Below are 16,484 nucleotides of genomic sequence, written 5' to 3' on the forward strand. Positions count from 1 at the left end.
AGTTGCTCCTTTTAATTGAAATAAAAAAAAAAAAAAAACAGTATTGAGAGTTCAATAGAAGCGTTGATTTAATTTGAATAAATAAAATACGCATCAAGTGCGCTTGAAAGCCAAATCACAACGTAATATTAGGAAAATAAGCAACTATTTTACTTGTTTGAAATTTATCACAAATATATTTCGGAGGTAGACTCCATCTTCAGTGTGTTGTTTTGTTTCTTTTTTTTTCCTTTTCTTCTTCCTATCCATGTTGTAAATTTGGAGAAAGAAGTCTGTATAGAGTCTCGTGTTGTATCTGGCGGTTGTATTTTGAAATGTTTGAACTGTGTGTAGGTAACGTGAGAATGATATCAAGAATGAGAGTTCAAAAGAAACGTTGTTTTAATTTGAATAACATAAAATATGCATCAAGTGCGCTTGAAACCAAATTCTTGACATTATTCTCGCATTACCTACGCACAGTTCAAACATTTTAAAATACAACCGCCAGATACAACACGAGGCTCTATACAGACTTCTTTCTCCAAATTTACAACATGACAAGAAAGAAGAAAAGGAAAATAAAAAAGAAACAAAACAACACACTGAAGATGAAGGCTACCTTCGAAATATATTTGTGATAAATTTCAAACAAGTAAAATATTTGTTTATTTTCCTAATATTACGTTGTGATTTGGTTTCAAGCGCACTTGATGCGTATTTTATTTTATTTAAAAAACAGTATTGTTTAAAAAAAGAAAAATAGCACAAAGTACAAATAAATGCAGTAAATATCATTTTAATAATGTAAGAGTGATAGAAAACATTTTAATTGAAAAATATGATGGGAGTTGTCTACCTTACAACAAAAATTTTATTTCTGGTTCTGTATATGTTTAACAATGTGCAAACAAATATAAATTAAACCAAAACATTTGGATGTAGACGGAAAATTAAAAACTCTTTATGCAAAAGTATTGGATACATCAATTTAATATTTTGTTGCATAACCTCTGTTTTTTTTTTTGTTTTTTTTCTCCACAATTTCCAGTCGCTTTCTATAGTTGGCCACAAGTTTTTCACACTGATCCATCGTTACTTTACCCCATTCTTTTGTGCATAATTTTTCTAATTGCTTAATATTTTGTGGATTCTGCTTATGAACTTTCAAAGTATTCTACAAATTCTCAAATGGATTCAAGTCAGAAGACTGATATCATTATTTTTAAACCATTCCTTTGTACATTTTGCAGTATGTTTCGGATCATTGTCATGTTGAAGCATGAAATTCCAACCATAGTCTAAAGAAATTGCAGATTTTTTTAAAGTACTTTTCTAGAATTTCCTTGGACGTTACCATTCATTTTACCATGAATAACTTGTAACTCACCGGTGCCCTTGGATGAAAAACATCCCTGTATCATAACGGACCACCCCAAACTTAATTGTTGGGGATGGTATTGTTCTTGTTGAAGGTAGTGCCATTTTTTTGCCAAAGACTTGTTGCTACGGGTTCCTTACGAATAGTTCAACTTTCTTTTCTTTCTGTCTTTTCATAAGTTTCGACAAACTTGAATCGGTCTTTGATAGGTTTGGTTTTCAGTAAAAATACTTTTCTTGGTGATCTTGAATAAAAACCTGTCTGATAATTGGTCTCCTTACTTCCATTAATTCCAGCATCCTCAAGATCAGTTTTAATTTCATTTATTTTTCTCGGTCTTCCATTTCTTGGAAGGTTTGCTGTACTGTTGCCACTGTTATACTTTCGGATATTTCCTACTGTACTTCATGCTACATTCATTTCTTTGCTAATTTTTTGGTAACCTTGTTCTCCTTTGTCATGTTCAATGATTCATAAATCTTTTATTTTTTGCTATTTTAATCCTTGAATTGTAAAATGCACATCAAAAGTCAGATTATTAGTAGCGCTATCTTACAAACAAGTGTGTGTTTCTCTGATTGGTCAGAGATAACATTCTAATTCTATTGAAAATTTGAATATTTAAAGTCTTTTCAGATACAAATTTAAGATTGGAAATTTGAAAAAAAGTGTCATGTATCCAATATTTTTGCATAAGATAATTTTAAACTTTTGATTAAAAAAAAAAATGGATTCAACCAAGAGTTTTTAATTTCTCTTCCACATACAACTAAAGTAACTTTACGAGATATTACTTAGCAAATATCAGGCAAAATGGTGAATATAAACAGAAAATAACATGTATCCAATACTTATGCATGCCACTGTATACGCAGACATGCATTTATCAAGCGTATTAGTAAAAGTGATGTAGTAGTCATTACAACACTGGAAGACTGAGACGACAATCCTCAATTGTGTCACAGCTATATCATGCCACTTTGATTATTATAACAGTGCACAGAATATACATTTAGATCTGGTGGTACTGGATCAGGCCAGTGTGAAGATATTGGCTTTCTGACTTAAAATACTGTCAATATTGATGTTATTGTTTTTTTTTTTTATATATACATATACTTTCCCTTTGTAAAATCGTATACTGCAAAAACAAAAATAATTTGCCCCTACCAAACAACCAAACCAAGCACCATGTATAAATATTTGAAAATATAAAAACTTGAAGCATAAAAACTTCTAAAAATTACTGGATTCTGTATTAAATAAACAGAAAAAGGGTTGATATGCCATAAAACAAATCAACCAAACTAATCATATATATATATATATATATATATATATATATATATATATATATATATATATTTACTGTCTTAAAATATAGTGCAAAACTATCAGAAAGGTAATAAAAATTATATAGACACATATATAAAGTCATAATAAAATGAAGAGTTCCAGTCAATGGGCTTAATGTATACCGACTCCCCACTCTGGCATTTATTTGTAAGTGTTTTATTTATTTATTTTTGATATTTATATATTTGTTTGTATTTTTGAATTTTATTTTATTTTTTAATTCATAAATTAAAAAAATATTTTAATGTTATTTTTATATTATTTTCTATCTGTATTTTTTTTTTAAATACCCCCCCCCCCTCCGGTCATTGTTGGAAAGCTATGCGTGTCATACAAATTTATATTTATTGTGTTTATGTTTTTAATTGCAAATTTTTCCTATTTTTTTTGTTCTATATATTTTGTGTTGCTTATTTTCAAATCTCAATAGATGTGTATATTTGTTTGCTAATTCATTTAATTAGAACCAAGAAAAATGTTTTAATGAAAGATAACTCTTCAAAAAATTTGTTTTAAATTAAAAAAGAAAAGTTATTTTTATAAGTTACAATCTTGCTTTTATTGATTACTACTTTGAAATGAGATCATTTGAACAACACTCATGTGTAATGTAATACATTGACGATCTTGTATCAGACTATTGCATGTAAAACAGAATGAGATTGACCTTTTAAAAACAGGATACGAACATAGTACGGCATATGTACTGAAAGAATTGGAAAGCGTTAAGTAGTTACATATGCATGCATACACACCACCAAAATTGAATTCACCTGTTTGATGATAGCCAGATTAACTATTACAAACAGTATCATAGTGCGGCTCCTGCTTTGTATAGTGTATTTTGGTGATAGTAAGGTCTTTGAAAAATGTCAAGAAGAATGCTGACAATTAATATACATGTAGTTAAATGAAAATGATGGATAAAAACATGAATGCTAAGAATGGGTCACCCGTTAGCAAGTGCTAACTCCACAAGAATTTTGGAATAAAAGCAAAAAAAATCATGTATTTAACAAACAAACAAACAATATATATATAGTTATATATAACTCGAAAAATAAGATTTTTAACCCATTAGTGCGCAGTTTATTTTAATTTATTACTAAAAAATCTTTTGTACATCTGATATCATATTCGAGCAAAGTTACTTTTTAAAAATTTAGTTAACTTTATAGGAAGGTAAAAGCATTTAAATTAAATATAAAAATTTGGGGTTGTTATAAGGACTACTAACCGAAAAATGTTTGAATAATAGATGAAATTGATTGTATCCTTCCACAAGATATTGAAAATTGAGACATCAATGTTGCCAATATATATCAAAGAGTAGGTGTAATATTTGAAAGAAACTATAACGTTTATGGCAAACTATCTATATATATATATATATATATATATATATATATATATATAAAATCTCTGAAAAATACAGAGGTTGAAATGTAATTAATTCTCTTTCTGGTACTTCCAAAACAAACAAAGAAAAGGCCCATGGGCACTAATAGTTTAATATTTCGTATTTTTGTCATTCAAATACTTCATCAGTGTTAACTTTTTTTTTTGTGTGAGTACAATTGAAGGAGTGAACAATCAGGAGGGAGTCAACATATGTTTAACTGCTAAGAAATCAAATCAATGAAAAAAAAATCACACAAAAATTAGTAATGTGTCTAGATCATCAGTCAACAACCGGTTGATCCACAGATCACTGATGTCTGCTCAAATTTTTATTGTTTACAGAAACATGAACAGCTTATCATACTAAAAATGTGTAATACTTGAATAAACTTCAAAGGTTCAATTTTAGTTAAAACTAGTGGTGGGAGGGCATCTAGCTTCGCCCGGACGTAAAATATGCTGAAATATCTTAGTAACAAAAAACAATATGTAGATTTTGTATTTATTATTACAGAGCCAATTTTCTGTTGAATATTATATATATATATATATATATATATATATATATATATAGTACTGATTTCAAAAGTTAAAAAAAAAAAAGAATGCCCGCAGCTAGAATCAAAACCAAGGCATTTAGCTTAAACTTAAATCTTTCAATTTTATTTAAAACAAGCATAGGTGCTGACCGGGTGTTTGGAGATGTGTGTTGAGCACAAAAAAAAAGTGGTAGTAGGCAGGCAGGCTCAAACCCATGACGCGAAGGCAAAGAAAAAAGTAAAAGAAAACCTGATAACTTATCGCTATGCTATGAAGTGAAAAGCATTCAAATTTAGCGATGTCAATCAAAAAGTTGACTTGCTGAAATGGATAGTGGAGTGAATGAGTTTTAAGTTAAGAATCATGCGGGCGCAAAAATGAATGTTACTTTTATAGCTGGCTGAAGGCCAGTCAAGCTTCCCATTTTCTGCCCATTTTATTTATTTGTTTCCCATGATGTTGGGAAAACCAGCCCCCCCCCCAAAAAAAAAGGAGGGGGGGCGAACTCTGACGGTGTCCAAATGAATAGCAATTGTTTGATATGAAGGGTTTCCCCCACATTGATCAAAGCTAATTGCCTTCTAGATGCCCTGGCCAGGAAGGCCGCGAAAGGTTTTCTTTGCTTCAATCAGTTTTGCTTTTATATGAAAAAGACAAACACTGGAAAGGACGGGACGGAGGGAATTTTTTAAAAGTTGATTAAAATAAAGATAGACAATGTCTGTTTTCGAATTATAGATATTATAATCTAGGAAGTATAGGGAAAGTTCTCCAAAATAGTAACCAACGCGAGAACCCCCACGAAAAAAGCCTTTCTTGAACATACAAACACTCTAGCGCCCATTTCTTTTTTATATATACTAGCGGGGGGTACCCGGTGTTGCCCGGGTGTTTTGAGGTGTGTGTGTTAAAATAAAAAAAAAAAACGTTGGCCGGGTAAAATAAAAAAGAAAGTGGTAGTAGGAAGGTAGGATTTACACAAAGGTGGAAACAAAAAGGGAAAACAGCCAGACACCTAATGATTTAGCCACGAGGGGAGAGGAACTGATAAGCACTTAAGTGAAGGTTTATAAAGCGAAATAAACAGGTGCGAGGAAGTGGTGTGATGTCTGACCTAGTTTTGCGCTGCAAGCCAGATCATTCGCTTTTCGAAGACGCGGCAAGCTGGTGAAAGTTGGGAAAATTAAATACACACATGACCCACGTTAGGTCGTAGTTATTATGATTTAGATGCAATATAAAAAGTTTTAAGGAGTGAGCCAACCGAGAATCACAGCGAAAAAAGCCTTTGTGGACATACACAAAAAGCGAACACACACACATACATACACACACATTTTCGCTTTTATATATATATATATATATATATATATATATATATATATATATATATATATAGCGCCTTTTATACATAAGCATCTATGGAGCTTTCAGTAAACTGACGAAGCGCGTCTTCAATAATAAACATCTTTCAATAAAAACTAAACTCCTGGTATACCACGCGATTGTTATACCTACGCTTCTTTATGGGTGTGAGACCTGGACTATATACCAAAGTGATCTCATAAAACTCGAAAAATTCCACCAACAAAAACTTCAAGCTATACTGAACATCAAATGGTATGACTATGTAACCAACTCAAGCGTTTTTGAGAGAGCAAACAGTTGCAGTATTGAGGCCACCACCATGAGGCACAGACTTCGGTGATTGGGGCATATCCTCAGAATGGATGAAAACAGACTCCCTCGACAAACCCTGTACTCAGAGCTAGCCACAGGAAAAAGACATATCGGCCGCCCTCTACTGCGATATAAGGACCAACTCAAATCCACCCTAAAAAACACCGGATTTGATCTTCACATCTGGCAAACAACATCTCAGGATCGGTGCCTGTGGCGCCAATCCATCACACATGGTACCAAAGGATACAAGGCAGAAAGAAGACTGGTGGAGATCAAGAGGCAGGTAAAAAAAAAATCGTGCTGAACAACAACACCCCCTGCCAAGCATTGCTTGCCTTCTCTGCCCACGCAAATTACATGCTCAGATTGGTCTGGGAAGTCATCAGCGATCCAAACACTGAGGGAAGAGAAAACTGAAATTCTCGAATACGAGAAATTGGCCGACGACGATAGATATAGAAAATAGATAATTTCTGGTAATTTTCTTCTTGAATGGGTGTATTTAGTGTTAATAAAGTAAAAGTTTTCCTATTAATATTATTAAGCTATACAAATGAGTGTACATACTTTGTTAAAAAATGAAATGGAAGATGTGAATTATGCATTGCCAGTGTTTGTACTTAATATTCATATTTGTATAGAATAAAATGTCTGAATTGGTAAAGTTCAAAAAGAAATAAGAAAGATAAATGAAACTTGAAAGTTAAAAAAAAAAATGCATAAACATATATAGAAAACAGAAGGGGAAAAACAAAATGTCTCATAATAGAAATAGATTTGCTTTCTCAATTCCCCTAAATATTTGAAATGGATTTTTCCAGCAGTTTTTTTTTTTTTACTTATTTTTACAGGATGTGTGTGTATATATATATGTATATATATATATATATGTGTATATATATATGTATATATAAGAGCAAACAGTTAATAAAACATGTTAAAAAACACTTTGAAAAAGAGTTAAAAACATATTTAATCTAAAAAGGAAACACTTGATAAGTGGATAGTTCTTAATCCGCAGAGTTTCGAAGAAATACTTTCCTTCTCATCAGAGGGTAGGAATTAGCAAAATGCGGGATCGGATTTTGCATACAAAAGTATTTGATGAAACTATATATATATATATATATATATATATAATGACTACACATTACTCTTGATTATTGAGTAGAAAAAGTATTTAACTTTCTTTTCTAAATTCATATCAGTGGTGCGCCAAATTTAAAATTATACACTTAGATCTTTGAAGTTAAACGACATGGAGCCAGGCTAATATCAGATGGGTAACTATTTGGGAACGCTAGGCACTGTATATCAACTTCCTATGACCAGGATATACATGTGTTAGGGGACAGCTTGTGAATTTCCCTGTAAACTTTCTCCTTTGAGGGAAGTGAATATAGCTTGCTCAGATTACAGCAGATATTACTGGTTCATCCAAAGTACGAAATGTTGGCAGATGTGTTCTATGTTAGGAGTTGAGAGTTGATCTAATCGTCCTTTTTTTTTTTTTAATTTAAAAAAAATAATTTTGCTTTACTTATATATATATATATATATATATATATATATATAGATTGTGTATAATTTTTGCTTGACATTCATCCATTTTATTTATTGCACTCACCAGACGTTTCTCTTTAATTATAAAGTGTGATTCATGCTTGATTGCTAAAATACATATTACTGTTTAATATAACATAAAAAAAGCAACAAAATCAGTACATTTGTACCTATTTACTATGCCTCCCCACGGGACAGAGTTAGACACCAGGGTCGTTTTTTAACGTGGAGAAAAGGTACAAAAATAAAAAAATTGTCTCAGTCGTGAAGGATTTCTCCTCCACCAAAAGAGAACAAGAAATGGAAGTGCAGCATCCGGAGAACAGATACTACACTTTAATCTTGGCCAAAGTAGATTAACACTATTATGTTGAATCACTCTATCCTCCACACACACAAAAATGAGATTCTCCGTTTTTTAGACAATTACATGTCTACACCTTGAAAATTTTCAGACAAAAGGGAAAAAAAAAAAAAAGAAGAATTTATAGAAGTGGTGGGGTGGGGTGGGGTGGGGAGGTCAACTTGAGCTCCCCCCCCCCTCCTCCCCATATTAATGTGCTGGATTTATCTTCCATGAAAAAAATTTAATTGGTTAACTGCGCTAAAATACTCGAATTGAGTGGGTGGGGTGGGGGGCATTTTTGTTGAATTCGAAAAAAAAAAAATTGTTTTTTTCTGCCAAACTTTTCAAGGTGTTCACAAATAATCCGATAAAAAAAAAAGGTAGAATCTCGTTTTGTTGGGGGAGGAGGAAGGGTGATGTAGCAATCTACAATAATCTAGAATATTTAAATTGCTATTAGAAAACCAGATTGCTTGACTCCATCTAAAATTCCTACTTCTGTGTGTGTTATGTAGAGAAGAAAGACTCATCACCTTCAGAAGGATTGGAAACCGATCAGCAAATTTTATCCAAGTTGACGGAAAAATATAAAAAGATGATGCGGCAAAGGATAAAAGGAGCTCAAAGTGAGTGATCAGTGTGATCTCTCTCTTATTTTAATCTCTATTTAATCTCTCTTCCTCTTTTTCTCTGCCCATTTTTCTTGTACCCCTCTCTCACTAACTGCTTTTCCTCTCCTCTCACCCACTACATTTTCAATACAGCCCCCCCCTCTCTATTTCTTTCTCATTATCAAGTGCCATCTCTTTTGGCAGCATCTGTCTATAAAAACTATATTCTATCAAAGTTTTGCTAGGAAATAATGCTAGGATTCAAAGTCTGGCTAGGAAATAATGCTAGGATTCCGAATCTGGCTAGGAAATAATGCTAAGATTCCGAATCTGGCTAGGAAATAATGCTAGGATTCCGAATCTGGCTAGGAAATTAATGCTAGGATTCCGAATCTGGCTAGGAAATAATGCTAGGATTCTGAATATGGCTAGGAAATAATGCTAGGATTCCGAATATGGCTAGGAAATAATGCTAGTATTCCGAATATGGCTAGGAAATAATGCTAGGATTCCGAATCTGGCTAGGAAATAATGCTAGTATTCCGAATCTGGCTAGGAAATAATGCTAGTATTCCGAATCTGGCTAGGAAATAATGCTAGGATTCCGAATCTGGCTAGGAAATTAATGCTAGGATTCCGAATCTGGCTAGGAAATAATGCTAGTATTCCGAATCTGGCTAGGAAATAATGCTAGGACCCAGAGTTTTGCTTGTAAAAGTAGAATTAAATTCATACTAATGCTATAGATCTTAGTTCTGAGAATCATAAAATCTGGAGACAGTTTGCACTTTGAAAAACCACAAAATAATGAACTGAAGTCGTGTTTTTTTTGTAAAACTAGTAGCCGGAATCGTATAATTGCTTTGAATACAAGGAATTTATTGAAAAATCATAGTTTATTATCGAATAGCAACCATAGTAATAAGATATATATATAATGTATGTATGTACTTATTTTTATTCGTTGGGTCGTCATCAGTGCTTGTATATATCAACAAAACAAATGGCAAATTCTACAAGAAAAAAAAAACAAACTTATATTCTGCCTTTTAATTCTACAATATGTACTGGAAGGCTTTTTTTTTTTTTTTTTACAATTAATCTTCATATAAATCATCATCTTACCATGTGTTACTCGCTAGCTATCTTGTGTTTCATCGACATAAATACACTGTTCATTTAGAAGCAAACCTATTCTAAATTTATTTTATTAATCTTTATCCATTCATAACCTTATTTTTCTTTTCTATTCGAGTGTAATATCAGTGATAGTTAGTTTCAATTCCTTTCTTTTAAGACTACAAGTAACGTTATTGATGGAATTCTAATCCCTTAACTTTCATTTCTGGTGGTGAGAATGGGAAAACAAACTTATCAGCTATATAAGAGTAACCTGTATGTTAGTGTTATTAAAGTATAAAGAAAAAGCCTTCGGACAACAAAAATTGATTAACTCGCATTTAATATAATAGCTTCCTCTGCAGAGACCTGATCAGTGTTACTCCATTTATACATATGAAAATTTACTCAAATTTGGTTACAAAAAAAAAACAGTTGGAATTTGCTGCATATACAAGCTTGAAACAGGAGTGCCACTATTTATTAGTAGTGAAACCTAAATCACTTTGATCACGTTTCCATTGAAGCTGGTCAGTCGGTCAATCCGTGAATGCTGTTATTTCTGAGGTCAACAGGTCCACTTAATTAATATCAAGTTAGATAACCTTAATGTTACTATTAGTAGCACAATTTGTGTTAAGTAATTATTTTTGTTACTAAATTTATAGTATTCTGTTCAATCTTTTTTCCCCATAATAAACTTATATGGTAAATTATGAAACTGTATGTGATAATTACGTTCTACAAATTTTCTGCATTTCATTCTTGTGAAGACTTGTTAGGAGGATGAAACAAGGAAGATTCTATGTAGCTTAATTGCCATATATATTTTCTATGTAGCTTAATTGCCATATATATTTTCTATGTAGCTTAATTGCCATATTTTATTTTCTATGTAGCTTAATTGCCATATTTTATTTTCTATGTAGCTTAATTGCCATATTTTATTTTCTATGTAGCTTAATTGCCATATTTTATTTTCTATGTAGCTTAATTGCCATACTTTATTTTCTATGTAGCTTAATTGCCATATTTTATTTTCTATGTAGCTTAATTGCCATATTTTATTTTCTATGTAGCTTAATTGCTATATTTTATTTTCTATGTAGCTTAATTGTCATGTATATTTTCATAAGTTGCTATCTACCGATACTTGTGTATTGAGCACTATTGAAGTAATTACTGAAAATCAATACATAAATATTATCTTATAAAATTTCACGTGAGTATATGTAATATATCGGATGTTTATTAACACCAAACACATGTCTATGGATATAAAAATATATTTATTAATAATTATTAAGCTCCTATATGTTGAGCCCTTTTGCGAGATATCAAACTGAAGATTTAGAGAATTAGTTATGTTGCAAGATTCTCTTTAGGATATCAGTACTTTTGCTTCTTTTAAAGCATATTTCTCTCATATTTCAAACCATGATTGTCACATTGGACAAATGGTTAAGAAACCAGGGCTTATAATACTTGTATCCAGAGTTGAATTGTCCAACTGGTGCTATGGTTACCGGATTCAATACTGACGTGTATAGAAAATATGAAACATATCTGTGGATATATATTGCTTAATTGGAATTCATTATTGAGATGACTTTCATTTATCAATTTATTTGATTGTGGACGCCATCTTGTTTTGGCTAACTATTCCTCTGGCCTTTGTTAGGTGGTAACTGCGACGGGATAGGAACTCCGAATCTCCTCACTGCATCCTCAGCAATTACTCCCTTCCATAGCCCATGGCGCAGTGAATTACAATTGCAATTACTGCCTTTCGGGCCCGTGGCACAATGGATAGAGACGTTGAATCTCTATGGTTCTAGGTGAGCATTGTCTGAAGATGGCGGTTTCAATCCTACTTGAAGCCAGCCAGAGGCTTACTTGGCCAAAACCATGGTGAGATGACAACAACTATGGAAGGGAGTAATTGCTGAGGATGCAGTTAGGAGATTCGGAGTTCCTATCCCGTAGCTGTTATCGACTGACAAACGCCAGAGGAATAGTTGGCTGAAACGTGGTGAAACAACAACTTTAAAAAAAAAAGATGAGGATCATAGTCTGCAATAAAATCATTATCTGTGGATATTAAACACATTTAATAATCATATTGATAGATGAGATGAAATACTTTAAATTCCTAAAATCACGTTGATGATTTCTACCATAATATTAAGACTAGTATAAATTATTGGAATCAAATTAAGGCAGTTATCACAGGAGATTAATACGTATTTTTTCAATGGAAAAAAAAATTGTGATTCTTTCATTTCATAGATTTAAAGGTTGAAAACCCCCAATTTTTAATGCACAGTGGAGTCATACTTATGACTGAAAAGTAAAATAGTATTTAATGCCATCCTTGCTAAACAGCCTTTATTATAAGATGAAAGATCATGGGTGAATGGAATAATGGAGAGAAAGGTGTGGTGTCGTCCATATAACTTTGTTGAAGTAACTAAAGAAAAAGGAACCTTCTGGTCGTTTTTGACTAATTATCATTTCCTGATTGTGTAAGCATGAACTACTAATGTAGACAACAAAACACATGACAGGAATGCATAATTACATTATATATATATATATATATATATATATATATATATATATATATATAATATAAATTATGTTATATATATTATATTATGTAAATTATGTTATATAAATTATGTTATATATATTATATAAATTATGTTATATAAATTATGTTATATATATTATATAAATTATGTTATATATATTATATAAATTATGTTATATATATTATATAAATTATGTTATATATATTATATACATTATATTATATAAATAATGTTATATATATTATATATATAAATTATGTTATATATATTATATATATATAAATTATGTTATATATATTATATATATTATGTTATATATATTATATATATATCATAATTTATATTGTGTTATATATACTATATATAACATAATATAAATATATATTATATATTACATATACATATATATACTATATGTATTATGTTATATATTATATATACTATGTGTATTATGTTATATATTATTATATATACTATGTGTATTATGTTATATATTATATATACTATATGTATTATGTTATATATTATATTATGTATACTATATGTATTATGTTATATATTATATATACTATATGTATTATGTTATATATGATACTATATATACTATGTTATATATATTACATTATATATATACTATATAATATTATATGGATTATATTATATTTATTATATTTAATATATGTAATATCTTATTATATATATATTATATTTTATATATATATCTATATATATTATATCTATATATATATATTATATCTATTATATATATGTTATGTTATATATATGTTATGTTATAGATATGTTATATATATGTTATATATATATTATGTTATATATATGTTATATATATATTATGTTATATATATGTTATATATATTATGTTATATATATTATATATATATTATATTATATATATGTTATATATATTATATATATTATGTTATATATATTATATATATTATGTTATATATATTATATATATTATGTTATATATATATTATATATATTATGTTATATATATATTATATATATTATGTTATATATATATTATATATATTATGTTATATATATATTATATACACTTGTGCCCGATATTATTCATACCCCTCGGATCTTTGAGATTTCTATAAGAATATTGCTCAAACCAGAAGGTAGACAATATTAAAGGGATTTCAAACAATAAATCAAGCATAAGCATTCAATTTAAACTCAACAAATAAATAAATTATGCAAGTTTGAAACATTATACAAAGAAAAACAATAATGGCACTAGTTCAAAATTATTCATACCTCTCTTACTAATAGTCAATAGCATGCCCTTTATTCTTAATAACTGCCTGTAACCGTTTTGGATATTTATCAACAAGGTTTTTACAAGCATCAACACTGATTTTTTACCATTCTTCAATGCAGTAGTTCTCCAAATCCCTCAAATTTCTAGGTTTCCGCTTTTTAACCTCAGTTTTCAATATGTGCCAGAGGTTTTCGATAGGGTTCATGTCGGGACTCTGGCTAGGTCATTCCAAAACATTGATTTGATTATCCTCAAACCATTTCTTGACTATTTTGGCAGTATGTTTTGGATCATTATCCTGTTGAAGGACCAAGTTTGGTCCTAAATGGAGCTTCTCCGCATCCTGTCTAATGTTTTTCTGGAGTATCTCCAAATATTGCTCCTTCTTCATGGTTCCATCTATCTTGACCAAACTACCTGGACCACTAGCCGAAAAGGAGCCCCAAAACATTAGGCTACCACCACCATGTTTCACCGTGGGTATGGTGTTCTTTGGGTTGTAAGCTTCTCCTTTCTTCCTCCAAACGTAAGAAGCATCCATATGGCCAAACAATTCAATTTTTGTTTCGTCAGTCCACAAAATACTTGAGAAAACGGACTCTGGAGAATTCACATGGGTCCTAGCAAACTTTAGACGTGCTGCAAGGTGTTTTCCGGTGTGCAATGGAGTCCTTCTTGGTCTTCTTCCTTTCAGACCATTTTCATGCAGAGTCCTTTGCAATGTTTGCCTTGATATTTTTATGCCAGAAGACTCCAGATTTTCTAAAATGTCCTTAGTAGTGGTGGTTGGATTTGCATTAACACTTCTTACAATATTCCTGGTGGCTTTAGCAGACAGTTTCCTTTTCCTTCCTCTACCAATCAAGTTGTTTGTTGTGTGGTGGCTCTGGAATTTTTTGATGATGCTCTGTACTGTTGCTGTAGGGACCTCAAATTTCTTGGAAATTGACTTGTAACCTAAACCATCCTTACGTGAATTCACAATTTTAGTCCTAAGATCATTACTAAGCTCTTTTTTCTTCCCCATTCTAATAATTTTTATTCTTTTATTGGTTTTCAGTTGATATCATTTTAATTTCTGAAAAATGCAAAAAACGAAATGAAATTAATCAAAGGTTGTATAAAAGCATTCAAAATAAGAATCAAACAGGAAACAAACAGTCAAAAACTCGATTAATACTGAAAAAATAAGGGGGTATGATTATTTTTGAACATTGCAGATTTTATAAATAGCTATATATTTCTTTTATTACAAGTATCCCGAGATTTTAAAATGACGAAAATGATCAGAAGAGGTTTATTAAGAATATGTATCAATATGGACGTAAACAATAAATTCTTACAAAGTTACACCTAATAAACTCAATTTTCAAGGGGGGGGGGTATGAATAATATCGGGCACAAGTGTATATTATGTTATATATATATTATATATATTATGTTATATATATTATATATATTATGTTATATATATTATATATATTATATATATTATATATATATTATGTTATATATATTATATATATATTATGTTATATATATTATATATATTATGTTATATATATTATATATATTATGTTATATATATATTATATATATTATATATATATTATATATATTATATATATATTATGTTATATATATTATATATATTATGTTATATATATATTATATATATTATATATATATTATATATATTATATATATATTATGTTATATATATTATATATATCTTATGTTATATATATTATATATATATTATGTTATATATATTATATATATATTATGTTATATATATTATATATATATTATGTTATATATATTATATATATATTATGTTATATATATTATATATATTATATATATTATATATATATTATGTTATATATATTATATATATATTATGTTATATATATTATATATATATTATGTTATATATATATTATATATATTATGTTATATATATTATATATATTATGTTATATATATATTATATATATTATGTTATATATATATTATATATATTATGTTATATATATATTATATATATTATGTTATATATATATTATATATATTATGTTATATATATATTATATATATTATGTTATATATATATTATATATATTATGTTATATATATATTATATATATTATGTTATATATATATTATATATATTATGTTATATATATATATTATATATATTATGTTATATATATATTATATATATTATGTTATATATATTATATATATATTATGTTATATATATATATTATATATATTATGTTATATATATATATTATGTTATATATATATATTATATATATTATGTTATATATATATTATGTTATATATATATATTATATATATTATGTTATATATATATATTATGTTATATATATATATTATATATATTATGTTATATATATATTATGTTATATATATATATTATATATATTATGTTATATATATATATATATTATGTTATATATATATATTATATATAATATGTTATATATATATATTATATATATTATGTTATATATATTATATATATTATGTTATATATATTATATATATGTTATATATATTATATATATATTATGTTATATATATATAT

At 28.6% G+C, this 16,484-nt stretch overlaps 1 protein-coding gene across 15 annotated transcripts in view; it reads left to right on the forward strand.

Annotated features, from left to right (window-relative positions):
• Positions 1–16,484, forward strand: part of LOC145242380 (striatin-3-like) — a 416,873-nt gene that overhangs the window by 329,017 nt on the left and 71,372 nt on the right. For 8 of the 15 annotated variants that reach the window (XM_080105383.1, XM_080105385.1, XM_080105390.1 and 5 more), the window contains exon 9: positions 8,765–8,875. The exons of the other annotated variants lie outside the window; for them this stretch is intronic. In XM_080105383.1, the coding sequence (XP_079961509.1) occupies positions 8,765–8,875 (111 nt within the window). The remainder of the gene's footprint in view (positions 1–8,764; positions 8,876–16,484) is intronic. 15 annotated transcript variants of the gene reach the window in all.

The sequence above is a fragment of the Euprymna scolopes genome, chromosome 21, assembly GCF_053919585.1.
Source record: "Euprymna scolopes isolate OS-2025 chromosome 21, ASM5391958v1, whole genome shotgun sequence".
NCBI classification, from domain to species: domain Eukaryota; kingdom Metazoa; phylum Mollusca; class Cephalopoda; order Sepiida; family Sepiolidae; genus Euprymna; species Euprymna scolopes.